General features: G+C 32.7%; 1 protein-coding gene across 1 annotated transcript in view; it reads right to left on the bottom strand.

Moving 5' to 3' along the window:
• The window catches only part of LOC134718361 (uncharacterized), a 45,391-nt gene that overhangs the window by 9,572 nt on the left and 13,967 nt on the right, over positions 1 to 21,852 (bottom strand). Inside the window, exons 2-5 of the mRNA XM_063580858.1 lie at positions 16,949 to 17,428; positions 9,911 to 10,017; positions 6,923 to 7,376; positions 627 to 1,399 (exon numbers count right to left, since the gene is read on the bottom strand). Of these exons, the coding sequence (XP_063436928.1) occupies positions 627 to 1,399; positions 6,923 to 7,376; positions 9,911 to 10,017; positions 16,949 to 17,428 (1,814 nt within the window). The remainder of the gene's footprint in view (positions 1 to 626; positions 1,400 to 6,922; positions 7,377 to 9,910; positions 10,018 to 16,948; positions 17,429 to 21,852) is intronic.

The following is a 21,852-nucleotide window of genomic DNA, read 5'->3' as shown; positions in this document are numbered from 1 at the left end:
GCGACCTTTTAATACACTGATTGTGTTGTCCTACCTATTATGACATTTTGAGTAAGTGTAAATTTGCATGGTGGTTGGTGTTGGCGTAACAGAAGAACATCATCATCTATAGCAACTGGTCTCTTTTTGTAGTTCGAAAGATTCTCTCAGTTTTGTGTTTTTTACTTCAGTTTGTAAGTTGTAAATGAATTTTCGAGATTTAAACATCATTCTGCTCAATATGTCTGCGCCTAATGTATACTATTCATTACACTGTGTCTGTGAATTGCAGCACATTGATTAGGGGTTTAATCAAATAATTGCTACACTGGCATTGCTGTTAATTATACTCGAAAAAATTACGAAAAAATAACAAATGGAAAGCTAGAGTTGAAAACAAATGATTGTTATCATACTGATGAATACAATTGTCCTTGTATTTTTTTTTCTTTAATGTTTCAGCATTAAATTTTGCGATTTGATAGGGGACTTTCCATTCCGAATTTTCCTCGGTATTTTTGTATTTGTTTTTTTTTATTTATTTCGTTATAAAGAAACAAACCAACTATATGATGTCCAAAAATATCTGTCTTTTATGCATCCTAAGAAATTATTCAAAATGAAAATAGTTAAAGTAAAGTACATACCAGTTTCTGATTCCAAACTCTCCAGTTGTGTTTAATGTTTTCACCATGTTCGCAAAGACATTCCTCTGTATCTACAACCATATTTTCTTCTGGAGTAAAACAGTTTAATTTTGAGCAGGAATACTCAGTGTGGAATGGTAACTTGTTGTTGGCTTTACAATGGATAGTTGACTGATAAAATTCAGATATTCTCTCTAAAGTTACAAACAAACAATCCCGGACACTGGTGGCTATATCAGGTATTATCAGGCCCTTGGAGCGCTTATGGACAAGGTACAGTAAGATCTTATTTCCTTCTACACAGACAACAATATCATGCTCTTTATCAAATGATAACCCAACAAACCCAGAAAACATAAGTTTCCGTCCTTGGTATTCTTTTAATGTCCACATACTCAGACATGCACATATTAGACGGTTTGGTAAGGCTGGAGGTATGATGGTTCCTTTGAAAACAAAGGCCAAACTTACAGTCCTCTCTGGTGTACATTCTTGTGTCAAGTAATCTGTATTATTTCTTTGTGTAAGCATACAGGGTACAAAGAAGTTTTCTATTGGTAGACGACTTCCTGTTTTTGTATCATATCTCCGTTGTTCGGATACGATATCTAGATGTATCAGCATATCAAATATGTACTCTTTAAATGGTAAAATCTGACGGAATTCTTCTTGTTCCCAAATCTGGTAGAGGTCTACTTTTTGTATCATTCCCTTTTCAGACATTTTTTTGAAGGTTTTCCTTGTTTTATTTTCTTTGGGCCAAAATGCAACATCTATAAAAATGAAATGAAGAAGATGTTATCAGACTTAAAATATAGTTTATATTATGAGGTAATACCAGTCTATAAAAGCTACATGATAAAACAATTTGTATCGCTCACTTAGATCAGCACTGGAACAAACAATTTATCCTAATATTTAAATTATATGTCTTTTATATCAGAACACATTATTTTTTTGTTTAGTCTGTTCTAACAGGATTTGATGATCAAAGTTCAATCATTTCCCATTTGGAAGAAAATAATCTGAAACAAGGCTTGCATGTGCTGTGGGAAAACTGTGAGTTTTCAAATGTTTGCATGGTTTCTACATATTTTCTGTTAAAGAAACACTAAGAATGATGTATGGCAGTCATCCATGATGACATCTTGTCAGTCAATTACTGTCGTTCAAATTTTTATTTTCCAGCTTTTAGCACATAAAGTTTACTCCTCAGTTACTATTTATTCTAAGTACAGGAAGTAAACAAATATTTTGAATGTTTATTACCATGATTACCTTGATTTAAAAAGAAAAAGACAAACAGAAAAATATGATATTATAAAATAGGGGCGAAATATACAAAAGGGACATTCAAACTCAAAAACTGACATCACCATGGTTAAAAAAGAAAAAGACAAACAGACAAATATGATATATTATAAAATAGAAGCGAAATACACCAGAGGGACATTCAAACTCATAAACTGACATAGCCATGGCTAAAAAAGAAAAAGACAAACAGACAAATATGATATTATAAAACAGGAGCGAGATATACCAGAGGGACATTAAAACTCATAAACTGACATCACCATGGCTTAAAAAGAAAAAAAGACAAACAGACAAATTTGATATTATAAAACAGGAGCGAGATATACCAGAGGGACATTGAAACTTATAAACTGACATAGCCATGGCTTAAAAAGAAAAAGACAAACAGACAAATATGATATTATAAAACAGGAGCAAGAGATACCAGAGGGACATTGAAACTCATAAACTGACATAGCCATGGCTAAAAATGAAAAAAGACAAACAGACAAATATGATATCATAAAATAGGGCAAAATATACCAGAGGGACATTAAAACTCATAAACTGACATCACCATGGCTAAAAAAGAAAAAGACAAACGGACAAATATGATATATTATAAAATAGAAGCGAAATACACCAGATGGACATTTAACTCAAAAACTGATATCACCATAGCTAAAAAAGAAAAAGACAAACAGACAAATATGATATATTATAAAATAGAAGCGAAATACACCAGAGGGACATTCAAACTCATAAACTGACATAGCCATGGCTAAAAAAGAAAAAGGCAAACAGACAAATTTGATATTATAAAACAGGAGCGAGATATACCAGAGGGACATTGAAACTTATAATCTGACATAGCCATGGCTTAGAAAGAAAAAGACAAACAGACAAATATGATATTATAAAACAGGAGCAAGATATACCAGAGGGACATTGAAACTCATAAACTGACATAGCCAAGGCTATAAAGGAAAAAGACAAACAGAAAAATATGATATTATAAAATAGGGGCGAAATATACAAGAGGGACATTCAAACTCACAAACTGACATCACCATGGCTAAAGAAGAAAAAAGACAAACGGACAAATATGATATATTATAAAATAGAAGCCAAATACACCAGATGGACATTTAACTCAAAAACTGATATCACCATAGCTAAAAAAGAAAAAGACAAACAGACACATATGATATATTATAAAATAGAAGCGAAATACACCAGAGGGACATTCAAACTCATAAACTGACATAGCCATGGCTAAAAAGAAAAAGACAAACAGACAAATATGATATTATAAAACAGGAGCGAAATATACCAGAAGGACATTGAAACTCATAAACTGACATAGCAATGGCTTAAAAAGAAAAAGACAAACAGACAAATATGATATCATAAAATAGGGCAAAATATACCAGAGGGACAATAAAACTCATAAACTGACATCTCCAAGGCTAAAAAAGAAAAAGACAAACAGACAAATATGATATAATAAAATAGGGGCTAAATATACAAGAGGGACATTCAATCTCATAAACTGACATCACCATGGCTAAAAAAGAAAAAGACAAACAGACAAATATGATATATTATAAAATAGAAGCGAAATACACCAGAGGGACATTCAAACTCATAAACTGACAATGCCATGGCTAAACCAGTTGCTTCGCAGGGCGCAGCATTATACGACCGCAGATGTAGAACCCTGAACAGATGGGACAAGTATGGACACAACTTTTAAGTTTGATACAGCTATAAATGTGGATTGTGATTAAATAGTTGACACAACATAGGTTTATGTCACATTATGATTTTGGACCCTTTGGACCTTAATGTAGACCAATTTGAAAACTGGACCTAAAATTAAGAATCTACATATTACACAGTTAGATTTGGCATATCAAAGAACCCCATTTATTCAATTTTTGATGAAATCAAACAAAGTTTAATTTTGGACCCCGATTTGGACCAACTTCAAAACTGGGCCAATTATTAAAAATCTAAGTACTTTTTTAGATTCAGCATATCAAAGAACCCCAAGGATTCAATTTTTGTCAAAATCAAACAAAGTTTAATTTTGGACCCTTTGGACCTTAATGTAAACCAGTTTGAAATCGGGACCAAAAATTTAGAATCTACATACACAGCTAGATTCGGCATGTCAAAGAACCCCAATTATTCAATTTTTGATGAAATCAAACAAAGTTTAATTTTGGACCCTTTGGGCCCCAAATTCCTAAACTGTTGGGATCTCAACTCCCCAAATCAATACCAACCTTCCTTTTGTGGTCATAAACCTTGTGTTTAAATTTCATAGATTTCTATTTACTTAAACTAAAGTTATTGTGCAAAAACCAAGAATAATGCTTATTTTGGCCCTTTTTTGGCTTCTAATTCCTAAACTGTTAGAACCAAAACTCCCAAAATCAATCCCTACCTTCCTTTTGTGGTCATAAACCTTGTGTCAAAATTTCATAGATTTCTATTTACTTAAACTTAAGTTATTGTGTGAAAACCAACAAAATGCTTATTTGGGCCCTTTTTGGCCCTTAAATCCTAAAATGTTGGGATCATAACTCCCAACATCAATCCCAACCTTCCTTTTGTGGTCATAAACCTTGTGTTAAAATTTCATAGATTTCTATTCACTTTTACTAAAGTTAGAGTGCGAAAACTAAAAGTATTCGGACGACGACAACGACGACGACAACGACGACGACGCAGACGACGATGCCAACGTGATAGCAATATATGACGAAAAATTAAAATTTTTGCGGTTTTATAAAAAGAAACAGACAAATATGATATTATAAATTAGGGGCCAAATATAACAGAGGGACATTCATACTCATAAACTGACATTGCCATGGCTAACAAAGAAAAAGACAAACAGACAAATATGATATTATAAAATAGGGGCCAAATATAACAGAGGGACATTCATACTCATAAACTGACATTGCCATGGCTAACAAAGAAAAACACAAACAGACAAATATGATATTATGAAATAGGGGTGAAATATACCAGAGGGACATTCAAATTCAAAAACTGACATTGCCATAGATACGACATAATCCGTTATCATCTGCGAAACGAATATTTCATAACAGTCAACCAACTCGTGATGGTGTCCGTAAACATTACTTTCAACTTCACCGTTTGGAACTATTGGTTTAATTTAGCAGGAATTTCTGCTCTATTGGTGAGGTTCAGATTTCCGGGTGAAATGTGTTCCCTTATATAAATAGAAAGTGACGCAGTTACAACATGATGGGAGAACTAAGTATTAATAGTTGATATTTCATGATTATGAAGAATAAATGTCTGCAGACTTTTGCTGTAAATTGCAGGATCAACAAAAATGAGGGAAAAAATCAATAAAAATATTCCGCTTGATACCATATTTGGATTGTAGGAAGCTTCTGTCCAAGTTTGGTAAAAAATCATGGATAGTTTATGAATCTAATAAATGTTTTAAAAACTTTAACTGCAGACCCAGGATGTAATGTTAACTGGAAGAAAAACTAAGTCCATTTATAAGTAAAATACAGATACACAGGTACAAAATATTAACAAAATTTCCTTCTAGATACTATCATAAACAAGCTTCTGTCTTAGTTTGGTACAAATAAAAAATAGTATAAGAAAGTTATCAAAATTTTTAAAAATTTAACCACAGAGTGAATGTGTTGTTTCCTGGCAGAAAAAAAGTCCATTTAAAGTAAAATATGGAAAAAATAGATTTGTCATTTTACAAAATTTACTTCTGGATACTATCTTATGATTATAAACAAGCTTCTGTCCAAGTTTGGTACAAACCAAGGATAGTTTAAGAAAGTTATTAAAATTTAAAAAACTACAACCACAGAGTGATGTAATGTTTTCCAGCAGAAAAACTAAGTGCATTTATCAGTAAAATACGGAAAAAATTGAATTTTATTTTCACAAAATTTACTTCTGGATACTATCTTCTGATCATAAATAAGCTTCTGTAGAAGTTTGGTAGAAATCCAGGATAGTTTAAGAAAGTTATTTGAATTTTAAAAACTTTAACCACAGAGTGTATGTAATGTTTTCCCGCAGAAAAACTAAGTCCATTTATAAGTAAAATACGGAAAAAATGGAATTTTATTTTCACAAAATTTACTACTGGATACTATCTTATGATCATAAACAAGCTTCTGTCCAAGTTTGGTAGAAATCCAGTATGGTTTAAGGAAGTTGTTAAAATTTCAAAAACTTTAACCACAGAGTCAATATTTGTGGACGCCACCGCCGCCGACGACGCAACGGAATGTAGGATCACTTAGTCTCGCTTTTTCGACTAAAGTTGAAGGCTCGACAAAAATGGGAACCAATGAATAATTTATAACACTAGGCATCAATATGGGCACTTATACCATTTTGCAATTGTGTTTCATTTGTGGTCAAAATGCATTGATCCTGCAACAAAATTGAAAATAAAAACATGGAATACGCTAAAGAGACAACTACCTGACCAAAATGCAGAAAACAGTCAAAGGACACCAACACATCGAAAAAATCTCGCAACCCTAGGGGTGCATCAGCTTGTCCCTAAACAATAATGTATGTTAGTTTAGTAAAACTGAATGTCACACTAACCACATCTACATTCACCTTCTATATAAAGCTTAGCATAAGAGTTTCAGTTTAAAAATATATAACAACTACACATTGTCTCAAAACATAATTGTGTTGTTAATCAACTCAAAACGAGATAGAACTACTTGCATTCTCAAAGTTTTTTTTAGCATTGTTCAAATATATTTTATATTTTGAAACCATGTAGTTCTATAGTTATACCGATACCTTTGTACTAAATAAATATCTGTTTCAGTTTAAATTGAAAAAAATATATTATATTTAAGTTTCATAAAATTTTTATGAAATAAACTTAAGAAAGAGAACAGAAACGAAAAATTCTGCATTGATTCCATCACCACACAATGAATATACATACACACCTGTGATAAAAGATCTCATAACTTCCACCATAAGAAGAGGGTTGATCATTACATTATCTCTCAGCTGGGGGGTATCGAAATAAACAATCTTCCCCAGAGAATGATGAAAATGTAGGAAATCAGTCAACTGCTCAGGGGACAGGACAGACACCTCGCTGATAGCATTTAATTCTTTAACTTCAGCCAATGACATTATTTGTTTTCCTTCTGCCACTAGTTCAGCGATCTCTAGCTCTAATGGAACACAAGCATTGGGCATTCTTTCACCCCAGCATGGGTGGTCGAATGTAAGTTCTGTTATTGTTTTCTTCAGAACTTCTATTTCTGGGTCAGCTTGATCTTTGGCATTGACAAATATTAGAGGTCTAAGGACCAGATGATGTTTTCCCTCGTGGTCTTTAAACAACTCCTCAATTCCTCTGTAAAGCTCTTCACGTCTGGTCTCAATATTCTCCTGTTAAACATTAAAAGTTGACAGAATAATACACTGTAAAGATACTGTATCGCACACCTGATGATTTATATGCATCTTCAATGGTGGAATATTCCAACGCATACTACAATTTGATTTATCTCAAATTTTCAAATGACATACATCTTCTCTTACAGGTCAATTTTACACTTTTTACCTAGATCTTATACTTTCAAAGATAACAGACTGAAACTGTTATCAGTTGTTCAATCTTACATTCCAAGGGGAATAAAATGAAAAGGGTCTTTTGAAAGAAAAACTTGCTATTGATATTTTTGTTTGGTAATTCACTTTACCTACCTAGTAAAGAAACACAAGTTAACAAAATAAGTCACATTTAATAAGTTGGCAATCAATCTAAAACAGGTCGAGAGTGTATTTGCATGAACATATGAATATTGTTAAAGTTCAATTTTTTGTTGATAAAAATTTGTAAGAGTTCCGCGGAACCCAGTGTCTCGCCTACTATTGCTGTAAATCACAGGCTCAACAAAAATGAGGAAAAAAATCAATAAAAATATTCCTCTTGATACTATCTTTTGATTGTAAGAAGCTTCTGTCCAAATTTGGTAAAAATCTAGGATAGTTATTGAATCTAATAAATGTTTTGAAAACTTGAACTGCAGACTGTATGTAATGTTAACTGGAAGAAAATCTAAGTCCATTTAAAAAGTAAAATACAGAAAAATGGAGTTATCTTTTTACAAAATTTACTTCTGGAAACAATCTTATGATCATAAATAAGCTTCTGTCCAAGTATGGTACAAACCCAGGATAGTAAAAGAAAGTTATTAAAATTTTAAAAACTTTAACCACAGAGTGAATGTAAATGTTTCCCCGCAGAAAAACTAAGTCAATTTAAAAGTAAAATTCGGAAAAAATGGAATTTTATTTTTACAAAATTTACTTCTGGATACTATCTTATGATCATAAACAAGCTTCTGTCCAAGTTTGGTACAAACAAAGGATAGTTTAAGAAAGTTATTAAAATTCTAAAAAACTTTAACCACAGAGTGAATGTTATGTTTCCCCGCAGAAAAATACTATGTCCATTTATAAGTAAAATACGGAAAAAATGGAATTTTATTTTTACAAAATTTACTTCTGGATACTATCTTATCATCATAAACAAGCTTCTGTCTAAGTTTGGTACAAACCAAGGATAGTTTAAGAAAGTTATTAAAATTCTAAAAACTTTAACCACAGAGTGAATGTAATGTTTCCCTGCAGAAAAACTATGTTCATTTATAAGTAAAATACGGAAAAATGGAATTTTATTTTTACAAAATTTACTTCTTGATACTATCATATGATCATAAACAAGCTTTAGTCCAAGTTTGGTAGAAATCCAGTATAGTTTAAGAAAGTTATTAAAATTTCAAAAACTTTAACCACAGAGTGAATATTTGTGGACGCCGCCGACGACGACGCCGACGCCGACGGAAAGTAGGATCGCTTAGTCTCGCTTTTTCGACTAAAGTCGAAGGCTCGACAAAAATTGAACTTAGCATGAATCGTCCCCATGCATTCCCTGTCCCGATTTTTGATTTCACCAACTCATCAACATTTGTATTACGTTTTGGAATTTCAAATATTTTGGCCTCTAACATCACTGAAGATACATTTATTGTTAAGACCTTCATCTGGTGCAGTACCACTAAATGCTAAACTTTCTAAAAACTGACTCAAATACAACTTTTAACATTTAAACTGAGCAATTGTTATAGTCAATAGACAATGCCCGAGAGTGACACGGCAAAGAAAATACAAACTTTACCATTTAAACTGAGCAATTGTTATAGTCAATAGACAATGCCCAAAGTGACACGGCAAAGAAAATACAAACTTTAACATTTAAACTGAGCAATTGTTATAGTCAATTGACAATGCCCGAGAGTGACACGGGAAAGAAAATACAAACTTTAACATTTAAACTGAGCAATTGTTATAGTCAATAGACAATGCCCGAGAGTGACACGGCAAAGAAAATACAAACTTTAACATTTAAACTGAGCAATTGTTATATTCAATAAACCATGCACGAGAGTGACACGGCAAAGAAAATACAAACTTTAACATTTAAACTGAGCAATTGTTATAGTCAATAGACAATGCCCGTGAGTGATACGGCAAAGAAAATACAAACTTTTACATTTAAACTGAGCAACTGTTTAAACTCAATAGACCATGCCCAAGAGTAACACGGCAAAGAATCTCCATGACAATGAGATATATCAAATTGAATATTAATACAAATGCTAACCAATATCATTTTCTGATCTATAAGTGGTTCTTCATATATTCTACTCTAGTTATAGGCCCTTTAATCTGATCTTAAGGCTATTACCCACAAATCAATTAGGATCTTGTTCTTTCGAAAGTGTAGCTGTATACGAAGTTTGGTCAAGTTAAGACATGTTGGCATATTATCAATATGTAAGCATTATAGCTCTTATGAAGCAGTTTTTTCAAATGGCAATGACTTACTACTATATATCTAATATTAGATTACTCACCGTTGGTACTTTGTCCTTGTGAGTGGCAACAAACAAGATCTTTGGAATGCCTGCATATACAACCTTACAATAGGTCAGGATGGAATTGACCCAATATTGCAAGAATACTACAAAATAAAATCAAAATCTGTCATAAAAAAAGTATAAAAAATTAGGCTGAATTGCTGTTTAAAAAATGAGGTTGATAACGTTCATTTATTCAAACAGGTACTTTATCAATCTCATTTATTTAAACAGGTTCTTTATCAATCTCATTTATTTAAACAGGTACTTTATCAACCTCATTTATTTAAACAGGTACTTTATCAATCTCATTTATTTAAACAGATACTTTATCAACCTCATTTATTTAAACAGGTACTTTATCAACCTCATTTATTTAAACAGGTACTTTATCAACCTCATTTATTTAAACAGGTACTTTATCAACCTCATTTATTTAAACAGGTACTTTATCAACCTCATTTATTTAAACAGGTACTTTATCAATCTCATTTATGTAAACAGGTACTTTATCAACCTCATTTATTTAAACAGGTACTTTATCAACCTCATTTTTTTAAACAGGTACTTTATCAACCTCATTTATTTAAACAGGTACTTTATTAACCTCATTTATTTAAACAGGTACTTTATCAACCTCATTTATTTAAACAGGTACTTTATCAACCTCATTTATTTAAACAGGTACTTTATTAACCTCATTTATTTAAACAGGTACTTTATCAACCTCATTTATTTAAACAGGTACTTTATCAACCTCATTTATTTAAACAGGTACTTTATCAACCTCATTTATTTAAACAGGTTCTTTATCAACCTCATTTATTTAAACAGGTACTTTATCAACCTCATTTATTTAAACAGGTACTTTATCAACCTCATTTATTTAAACAGGTACTTTATCAACCTCATTTATTTAAACAGGTACTTTATTAACCTCATTTATTTAAACAGGTACTTTATCAACCTCATTTATTTAAACAGGTACTTTATCAACCTCATTTATTTAAACAGGTACTTTATCAACCTCATTTATTTAAACAGGTACTTTATCAACCTCATTTATTTAAACAGGTACTTTATTAACCTCATTTATTTAAACAGGTACTTTATCAACCTCATTTATTTAAACAGGTACTTTATCAACCTCATTTATTTAAACAGGTTCTTTATCAACCTCATTTATTTAAACAGGTACTTTATCAACCTCATTTATTTAAACAGGTACTTTATCAACCTCATTTATTTAAACAGGTTCTTTTTCAACCTCATTTATTTAAACAGGTACTTTATCAACCTCATTTATTTAAACAGGTACTTTATCAACCTCATTTATTTAAACAGGTTCTTTATCAACCTCATTTATTTAAACAGGTACTTTATCAACCTCATTTTTTTAAACAGGTACTTTATCAACCTCATTTATTTAAACAGGTACTTTATCAACCTCATTTCTTTAAACAGGTACTTTATCAACCTCATTTCTTTAAACAGCTGCATAATAATAGTCTTCCTTTAAGTTGGATTCTCTGTCAAAAAGTGACAACTGTTTCAGTGTATATGTTTATTCTATATTGTTGTATTTGTTCTTCAGACTATTTCTTTAGCGCATAGTTAAAGGAAGACATATTAAAACTAGAGGCTCTCAAGAGCCTGTGTCGCTCACCTTGGTACATAATAAACAATGGACACAGATAAATTCATGACAAAATTGTGTTTTGGTGATCGTGATGTGTTTGTAGATCTTACTTTACTGAACATTCTTGCTGCTACAATTATCTCTATCTATAATGAACTTGGCCCAGTAATTACAGTGGAAAATATTTTCTAAAAATTTACAAAAATTTATGAAAATTGTTAAAAAATTACTATAAAGGGTAATAACTCTTTAAGGGGTCAACTGACAATTTTGTCATGTTGACTTATTTGTAGATCTTACTTTAAATTTGCTGAACATTATTGCTATTATCTCTATCTATAATAATATTCAAGATAATAATTACCAAAAACTACAAAATTTCCTTAAAATTACTAATTCTACAATTTAACCCCCCCCCCCCCCCCCCCCCCCCCACTCTGTCAGATTTGTTCTAAATGCTTTGGTTTCAGAGTTGTAAGCCAAAATCTACATTTTATCCCTATGTTCTATAATTAGCCATGGGGCCATCTTGGTTGGTTGGCAGGTCACGCCACACATTTTTAAACTAAATACCCAAATGATGATTGTGGCCAAGTTTGGTTAAATTTGGCTCGGTAGTTTCAGAGAAGATTTTTAAAAAGAATACTAAAATTTTAGAAAAATGGTTGAAAATTGACTATAACGGGCAATAAATCTTTCATGGATCACTTGACAATTTTGGTCATGTTGACTTATTTGTAGATCTTACTTTCATGACTTTGCTGAACATTATTGCTGTTTACAGTTTATCTCTATCTATAATAATATTCACGATAATAACCAAAAACAGCAAAATTTCCTTAAAATTACTTATTTGGGGGCAGCAACCCAACAACGGGTTGTCTGATTTGTCTGAAAATTGCAAGGCAGATAGATCTTGACCAATTGACTTTTAGACCCCATTTCCGATTTGCTCTAAATGCTTTGGTTTCAGAGTTATAAGCCAAAATCTACATTTTACCCCTATGTTGTATTTTTAACCATGGCAGCCATCTTTGTTGGTTGGCAGCGTCACGCCACACATTTTTAAAACTAGATACCCCAATGATGATTGTGGCCAAGTTTGGTTAAATTTGGCCCTGTAGTTTCGGAAAAGAAGATTTTTGTAAAAGTTTACAGATGACAGACGCGGGACCATTGACGCCAAGTGATGAGAAAATCTCACTGGACCTGTCAGGTCAGGTTAGCTAAAAAAGGTAACAATGCTTAAGACCTGCATACAATTTAAACTTATACAAACTCATATTTCACACCACCAAAATAAAGTTGAAGTTGAGGTCCTGTGTAAGATTTTATGGAACAGCCCTTGGATTTTGTGTTTGTTCTAACCGCTATCTTGCTTTTTGAATTATCATAGTGCATTTCTTTTAAACACAAAAATGCAATTTAAAAAAATCCCACCTGCTCTATCCAAAAAGATTTGTATAGTATAGTGTACATTGTACTACTTTTGGTACAACTTATGTCAAAATTATTGAGATATCCATCAGCTCTAACTCAAAATGTGGACAATTTAAGGTTAAGAGGGTCTATAATTCAGTGAACCAGCAACAGCTTCAGATATACTAATTTTTGGCCTTTTCAAAATGGACCAAATCCCTACTTTATCAAATTAAATGCTTGATGAGCGCATTCTGATACGACTGCAGAGGTCAAACCGTGAACAGTTGGGGCAAATTTGGAGTCAATATTTAAGCTTGATGCTGTCTGAATTTCGAATGCGATCAAATTTTTGAAATAATATAGGTTTCTGACACAAAATAAATGTGGTAAAAGACCTTTAAAATCTATTCTAAAAACTTTTCAAAAAATTTTGGAATAAATTCTAAACATTTTAAGACAATTACCCCCAAAATCAATCCCAGCCTTCCCTTTGTGGTATGGTACCTTGCAGTACAATTTCAGAGAGATCCATACACTTGAACACACGTTATAGTCTGAAAATTAGAAAAATGCATGTTTTCGGCCCCTTTTTGGCCCTTCATTCCTAAACGTTTTGGGCAATTACCCCCAAACTCAATTCCAGCTTCCTCTTTGTGATAAGGAACCTTGTAGTACAATTTCACAACGATCCATACACTTACAAACAAGTTATTGTCATGAAACTAGAAAAATGCTTGGTTTTTTTTTGCTTCTTTTATGGTCCTTAATTCCTAAAGTTTTGCGGCAATTACCCCCAGAATGAATCCCAGCATTCCCTTTGTGATATGGTATCTGGGTAAAGTTGGACACAATATTTAAGCTTGATGCTGTCTGAATTTCGATTGTGATCAAATTTTTGAAATAATATAGGTTTCTGACACAAAATGAATGTGGTAAAAGACCTTAAAAATCTATTCTAAAAACTTTTCAAAAAAACCTTGTGGTACAATGCCAGAGAGATCCATACACTAACAAACAAGTTTATTGAAGTTATTGTCTGGAAGTTACAAAAATGCTTATGTTTGGCCTCTAATTCCTTAACTGTTAGTACCAAAATCTATCCCCATCTTTCTTTTGTTGTATAGATCGTAAAATTTTATAAAGATTCATTTACTTAAACTAAAGTTATTGTGCGAAAACCAATGTGTCTTCGGACGACAACAACACCACCAACGTCATAACAATATACGACCTCAAAATCTTTTTGCAGTCGTTTAAAAATATGATGTTGCCTGTCAATAAATGCAACAAAAAAATCATCAGCTCCTTTTTTGTGAGAATTCACTCATTCAAAATCTAAAGAAATTTTCAGGAAAGCGCTTTATCACAATAAATGATGATTTTTGTGTATACAAAACACTTTCGGACGTTCAAAAATTTAAACCTGGTATCTTTGATAAATATTATTGTCTTACCTCATATCAATGTTTCAAAATGCGAGACATATTGAGGTTAATATGGTAGTTTGTGACAAGCTTATAGTGGAAATGTAAACAAGTTACGTAAACATTTAGGTTGGCTTTAATATTTAAACTAGAGGCTCTAAAGAGCCTGTGTCGCTCACCTTGGTCTATGTGCATATTAAAAAAGGACACAAATAGATTCATGACAAAATTGTATTTTGGTGATGGTGATGTGTTTGAAGTTCTTACTTTACTGAACGATTTTGCTTCTTACAATTATATCTATCATAAACTTTGCCCATTAGAAACAGAGAACTATATTTGGTAAAAATTTACATAAATTTACCAAATTAATGAAAATTGTTAAAAATTGACTATAAAGGGCCATAACTCCTTAAGGGGTCAATTGACCATTTTGGTCATGTTGACTTATTTGTAGATCTTACTTTGCTGAACATTATTTCTGTTTACAGTTTATCTCTATCTATAACAATATTCAAGATAATAACCAAAAACAGCAAAATTTCCTCAAAATTACCAATTCAGGGGCAGCAACCCAACAACCAATTAACCGATTCATCTGAAAATTTCAGGGCAGATAGATCTTGACCTGATAAACATTTTTATCCCCATGTCAGATTTCCTCAAAATGCTTTGGTTTTTGATTTATAAGCCAAAAACTGCATTTTACCCCTTTGTTCTATTTTTAGCCGTGGCGGCCATCTTGGTTGGTTGACCAGGTCAAGCCACACATTTTTTAAACTAGATACCCCAAAGATGATTGTGTCTAAGTTTGGATTAATTTGGCCAAGTAGTTTCAGAGGAGAAGATTTTTGTTAAAGATAACTATAATTAACGAAAAATGGTTAAAAATTGACTATAAAGGGCAATAACTCCTAAACGGGTCAACTGACCATTTTGGTCCTGTTGACTTATTTGTAGATCTTACTTTGCTGAACATTATTGCTGTTTACAATTTATCTCTAACTATAATAATATTCAAGATAATAACCAAAAACAGCAAAATTTCTTCAAAATTACCAATTCAGGGGCAGCAACCCAACAACCGATTGACAGATTCATCTGAAAATTTCAGGGCAGATAGATCTTGACCTGATAAACATTTTTACCCCATGTCAGATTTGCTCTAAATGCTTTGGTTTTTGATTTATAAGCCAAAAACTGCATTTTACCCCTTTGTTCTATTTTTAGCCGTGGCGGCCATCTTGGTTGGTTGACCAGGTCACGCCACACATTTTTTAAACTAGATACCCCAAAGATGATTGTGGCCAAGTTTGGATTAATTTGGCCAAGTAGTTTCAGAGGAGAAGATTTTTGTTAAAGATAACTATAATTAACGAAAAATGGTTAAAAATTGACTATAAAGGGCAATAACTCCTAAACTGGTCAACTGACCATTTTGGTCATGTTGACTTATTTGTAGATCTTACTTTGCTGAACATTATTGCTGTTTACAATTTATCTCTAACTATAATAATATTCAAGATAATAACCAAAAACAGCAAAATTTCTTCAAAATTACCAATTCAGGGGCAGCAACCCAACAACCGATTGACAGATTCATCTGAAAATTTCAGGGCAGATAGATCTTGACCTGATAAACATTTTTACCCATGTCAGATTTGCTCTAAATGCTTTGGTTTTTGATTTATAAGCCAAAAACTGCATTTTACCCCTTTGTTCTATTTTTAGCCGTGGCGGCCATCTTGGTTGGTTGACCAGGTCACGCCACACATTTTTTAAACTAGATACCCCAAAGATGATTGTGGCCAAGTTTGGATTAATTTGGCCAAGTAGTTTCAGAGGAGAAGATTTTTGTTAAAGATAACTATAATTAACGAAAAATGGTTAAAAATTGACTACAAAGGGCAATAACTCCTAAACTGGTCAACTGACCATTTTGGTCATGTTGACTTATTTGTAGATCTTACTTTGCTGAACATTATTGCTGTTTACAATTTATCTCTAACTATAATAATATTCAAGATAATAACCAAAAACAGCAAAATTTCTTCAAAATTACCAATTCAGGGGCAGCAACCCAACAACCGATTGACAGATTCATCTGAAAATTTCAGGGCAGATAGATCTTGACCTGATAAACATTTTTACCCATGTCAGATTTGCTCTAAATGCTTTGGTTTTTGAGTTATAAGACAAAAACTGCTTTTTACCCCTATGTTCTATTTTTAGCCGTGGCGGCCATCTTGGTTGGTTGACCGGGTCACGCCATACATTTTTTAAACTAGATACCCCAATGATGATTGTGGCCAAGTTTGGTTTGATTTGGCCCAGCAGTTTCAGAGGAGAAGATTTTTGTAAAAGTTAACGACGACGGACGACGGACGACGACGACGGACGACGGACGCCAAGTGATGAGAAAAGCTCACTTGGCCCTTCGGGCCAGGTGAGCTAAAAAGACAAATTTAATTGTTTTTTTGAATTATCACCTTGCTGTTATAGAAATGTATCCTGTTTTCATTATCTTAGTGTAAATAACATGCATATTACCTGCTGGAGTTGGCGTCATGTGCTGCCCTGGAAAACACATCACATCAGGGACCTGTTCATGCAAATCTTTGCTCCCATCAAATACTACAATAAACAATGCCCGGAATGTCATGAAGGTCTGATGTGTTGTTAGATAAACATATTGTCCACCAAAATCCCAGAAAATAAGACGTCCAACTTTCATCTTATACTTCCCACTTTTGAGGACCTTTTCCATTTTCTTTCTTATTTCTTCTTTAGTCATTCTTGTTCTCATTTTCTTTTCCATCTGTTTTACCGTGTGAGGCACATTGAAGGATTTCGTAGATGGTAGAGATTGTGCTGCTGCAGCCTGTTCTGAGGGCAAAGAGGAAAGTGCAGCTTTGGCATAACCAGTTGGGCTTGTATCTGAAGCTTTGTTGGTAAGTTCACTCTCCTCCTCTTCTTCCAGAGAGGTCATTAAAACCTTATGGTACACAACATCCAGGGCATTGTAAGAGTCTGAAATTATATTTAATACATCAGGCAAATCAAATCCAAAACAGCTGCAGGCTGTCAAAACCAAGTGAAGAATGTAAGAAAAATCAGAATTAAAATAAGAATCATATCTTATCAGGTGTAACATTCATATAATGCTATTAACACATTTTAAAGAGAGTCATATTTTAACTGATTGATTGATGAAATTATTGATTATGGAAAATAAATGTTAATTCATTGCATAATTTTAACATTTAAATTCAATTTAAAAATATAACAAGATGATCTGCAGGGTGCAGTTTTATACAACCGCAGAGGTTGAACCCTGAATGGTTGGGGCAAGTATGGACACATTATTCAAGCTGGATTTGGCTCTAAATTTGGATTGTGATTAAATAGTTGACACAGCATAGGTTTCTGACACAGAATGAATGTGGTCTAATGAACTTTCAAATTGTTTTTTTTTTGCCTTTGAGCAATTCACTATGCTGTTGAATATTAATCCTCTCAAAAAAAATGTTTACAAAAATTTTCTTTTTATTTATGAAATCTGAAATGAGAAACATTGCCCCCCCCATTTTTTTCACATCCCCCTTTCCCTTATTCAAAAACTGATCTCAATTAAAATATTCTAATTGAGTTTGCAACAATAACTACTCATTTAAATACATCATAAAATATTAAGATGTAAAAAAACTGCTTGTTATCACTGAATGGTAAAGATTATTTAAATTTATCAGTTGGTAGTAAAAAGTGAATATACATTGTATATTTTATATAACAAAGATTTAAGTTGATTCTGGACAAAGAAAGATAACTCTAATTAAAAAAAATCTTGCAATAAGATATTTCTTGCTTCCTATTCTGGACAAAGAAAGATAACTCTAATTAAAAAAATTTGCTATTTCACAATATTGTGAAATTAGATATTTCTTGCCATTGCACAATACTGTGCAATTGAAAAGACTTGCTATTGCACAATACTTAATAAAATAATTTTAGATCCTGATTTGGACCAACTTGAAAACTGGGCCCATAATCAAAAATCTATGTACATGTTTAGATTCAGCATATCAAAGAGGCCCAAGAATTTAATTTTTGTTAAAATCAAGCTTAGTTTAGTTTTGGACCCTTTGGACCTTAATGTAGGCCAATTTAAAAACGGGACCAAAAATGAAGAATCTACATACACAGTTAGATTCGGCATATCAAAGAACCCCAATTATTCAATTTTGATGAAATCAAACAAAGTTTAATTTTGGACACTTTGGGCCCCTTTTTTCTAAACTGTTGGGACCAAAACTCCCAAAATCAATACCAACCTTCCTTTAATGGTCATAAACCTTGTGTTTAAATTTCATAGATTTCTATTTACTTATACTAATAACATGTTCTTGGATTAATTTGCACTTCTCATAAGTGCAAATTGGAACCACACTTTTTTTTGTCGTAGAATCATCAAATTTTGCAATAATGTACCTCTGGGGATAAATAACACAATACAAAAATAAATTTGATATGGCTCGCCCGGTTCGGCAACTGGAGCGAAAACAGTGACAAAATCCTGTAGGATTTTTTTTTCTCCCATAGGATTTTTAAAACTCCTACAGGATTTTGAGAAATCCTATAGGATAAAGTCATAATCCCGTAGGATATTTTAAATATCCTATGGGATATATAAATCCTATCGGATTTATTTATCCTATAGGAAAATTTATCTCCTATGGGATTAAATTAATATCCTATGGGATTTAAAATCCTGTAGGATTTTCAAAACTAGAGGCTCTCAAGAGCCTGTGTCGCTCACCTGTTATTGTATTTACTGATGTCGGTCATCTTGGTTGGTAGGTGGGGTCATTAGACACTTTTTTTTAAATAGATAGCATAGTGATGATTGTGGCCACGTTTAGTTTAATATGGCCCATAGTTTTAGAAAATAAGAGTTTTGTACAAGTTACAAAAATGACGAAAATTTGTTCAAAATTGACTATAAAGGGCAATAACTCCTTAAGGGGTACTCTTACAATTTTTATCATGTTGACTTATTTGTAGATCCTACTTTGCTGAACAAAATTGCTGTTTACAGTTTATCTCTATCTATAATAGTATTCAAGATAATAACCAAAAACTGCAAAATTTCCTTAAAATTACCAATTTTAGGGCAGCAACCCAATAACGAGTTGTAAGATTCATCTGAAAATTTGCGAGGGGATAGATCTTATTCTGATGGACATTTAAATCTTGAAAGATTTGCCCTAAATGTCTAAGTTTTAAAGATATAAATCAAAAACTGCATTTTACCACTTTGTTCTAATTTTAGCCATGTCGGCCATTTTGTTTGGTAGGAGGTGTCATCGGACACATTTTTCAAACTATATACCACAATGATAATTATCGCCAAGTTTGGTTTAATTTGGCCATGTAGTTTCAGAGAAGAAAATTTTTGTACAAGTTACAAAAACTGACGAAAATTTGTTAAAAATTGACTATAAAGGGCAATAACTCCTTAAGGGGTTGACTGACAATTTTGGTCATGTTGACTTATTTGTAGGTTTTACTTTGCTGAACATTATTGCCGTTTACAGTTTATCTCTATCTATAATAGTATTCAAGATAATAACCAAAAACTGCAAAATTTCCTTAAAATAACCAATTCAGGGGCAGCAACCTAACAACGGGTTGTCCAATTCATCTGAAAATATAAAGCCAGATAGATCTTAACCTGTTCAACAATTTTACCCCATGTCAGATTTGCTCTAAATGTTTTGGTTTCAAAGATAGAAGCCAAAATATTCATTTTACCCCTGTGTTCTATTTTTAGCCATGGCGGCCATCTTGGTTGGATGGCCAGGTCATCGGACACATTTTTTAAACTACATACCCCAAGAATGATTGTGGCCAAGTTTGGTAACATTTGGCCCAGTAGTTTCAGAGGAGAAGATTTTTGTAAAAGTTTACGGACGACGGACGACGGACGACGGACGACAAGTGATGAGAAAAGCTCACTTGACCTTTCAGGTCAGGTGAGCTAAAAAGTGTTAAATCCGATAGGATTTTTTTTATCCTATAGGATAATCATGAAAGACTTTTTTGACAGAAACTAATGTCCCTTAGGATATTTTTTTCTCCTAAGGGAGTTATTTTGTCCTGTGGGATGTTTTTTCTCCCATAGGATATTTTTTTCTCCTACCGGATTTTTTTCTCTCCCTTAGGATAAATTTTGTCCTGTAAGATATTTTGTTTTCCCTTAGGATTAACTCTGTCCTATAGGATTATTTTTTCTCCCATAGGATTAAATTTTGATACGTTTTGTCAGCTAAGATGGATTCGTCAGTTTTGTTGGTATCTTACAAACGTTAACAATTGTTGCTACACAGATATTGATCACTACGTAGCTACTACGATATTGAACTCAACCTTTGTATTTAGCCTAGCTGCTACATAGATATTGATACCAGGGTTGGGTTCAATATCGTAGCAGCTACGTAGCTACGTAGCTGCTATCAATATTTATGTAACAACTAGTCTATAGCTACATATTCAATAGTCAAAATCAACGTAGCACTTCGTAGCTGCTACGATATTGAACTCGACCCATCTACGTAACCGCTACGATATTGAACACTACCTTGGGTTGTGTTCAATATCTTATCGGCTATATAGGGCTATGTAGATTTATGACTATTGAACGGGTGGCTAGCCTAGTTGCTACATAGATATTAATAGCAGCTAAGCTAGCTTCTCGTTCAATAGTCATAAATTTACGTCGCACTACGTAGCTGCTACGATATTGAACGCAACCCTGAAAAGGGTCGTTATAGTTTCAATAATTATCGAAACGGATACATGGAAATATTACTTTATAGGATTGTGCAAATCTTGCCTTCGTATATGGTTTTCATGATATTAATTATTAATGAGTCTGTTTAATAAATGTTGTTTGTTTTACGTCAGTGGCAAATATTTCATGTATGTTCATAACGAGAACACAATAGGTAGGCTTTTCATAGCAAATATAAAAGGTCGACTGAGAGAATGGACATGGAACTTGGAATGGTAATGCAAAATGAGGATATATTGAATAAAAAACAGAACTGCCTCAATTAATTGTGCAAGAGTACCAAATGTGCAGAAGTCTTCCGTGCATGAAATCTATGCTTAAATCGACCATCGTTTTTCAAGTACAGTTTTTAATAATATCAACTGGTTAAATGCATTTTGATGGCTTAAATAAAAGGGAGAGTTCTTTTAGATTGGATTATTTGTAGCACTTTAGTTTTTTTGGTATGATACTATATTTCAGATTTCTCTTGGTTATGTTTTTGCACTTAGTGCAGGAAATCGTGGGTTCAAATCCCGGCCTGGTCAATCCAAATACGTCAACATTTAAAATTGCTGTTCCTCCGCAAGTGGAATTAATAATTTAATTACACCTCTCCTCCATT

This window comes from Mytilus trossulus, chromosome 5 (genome assembly GCF_036588685.1).
Source record: "Mytilus trossulus isolate FHL-02 chromosome 5, PNRI_Mtr1.1.1.hap1, whole genome shotgun sequence".
In the NCBI taxonomy this organism is placed as follows: Eukaryota; Metazoa; Mollusca; class Bivalvia; order Mytilida; family Mytilidae; genus Mytilus; species Mytilus trossulus.
The sequence above is the reverse complement of the archived record's forward strand: the minus strand, read 5'-3'. Positions and strand labels throughout refer to the sequence as shown.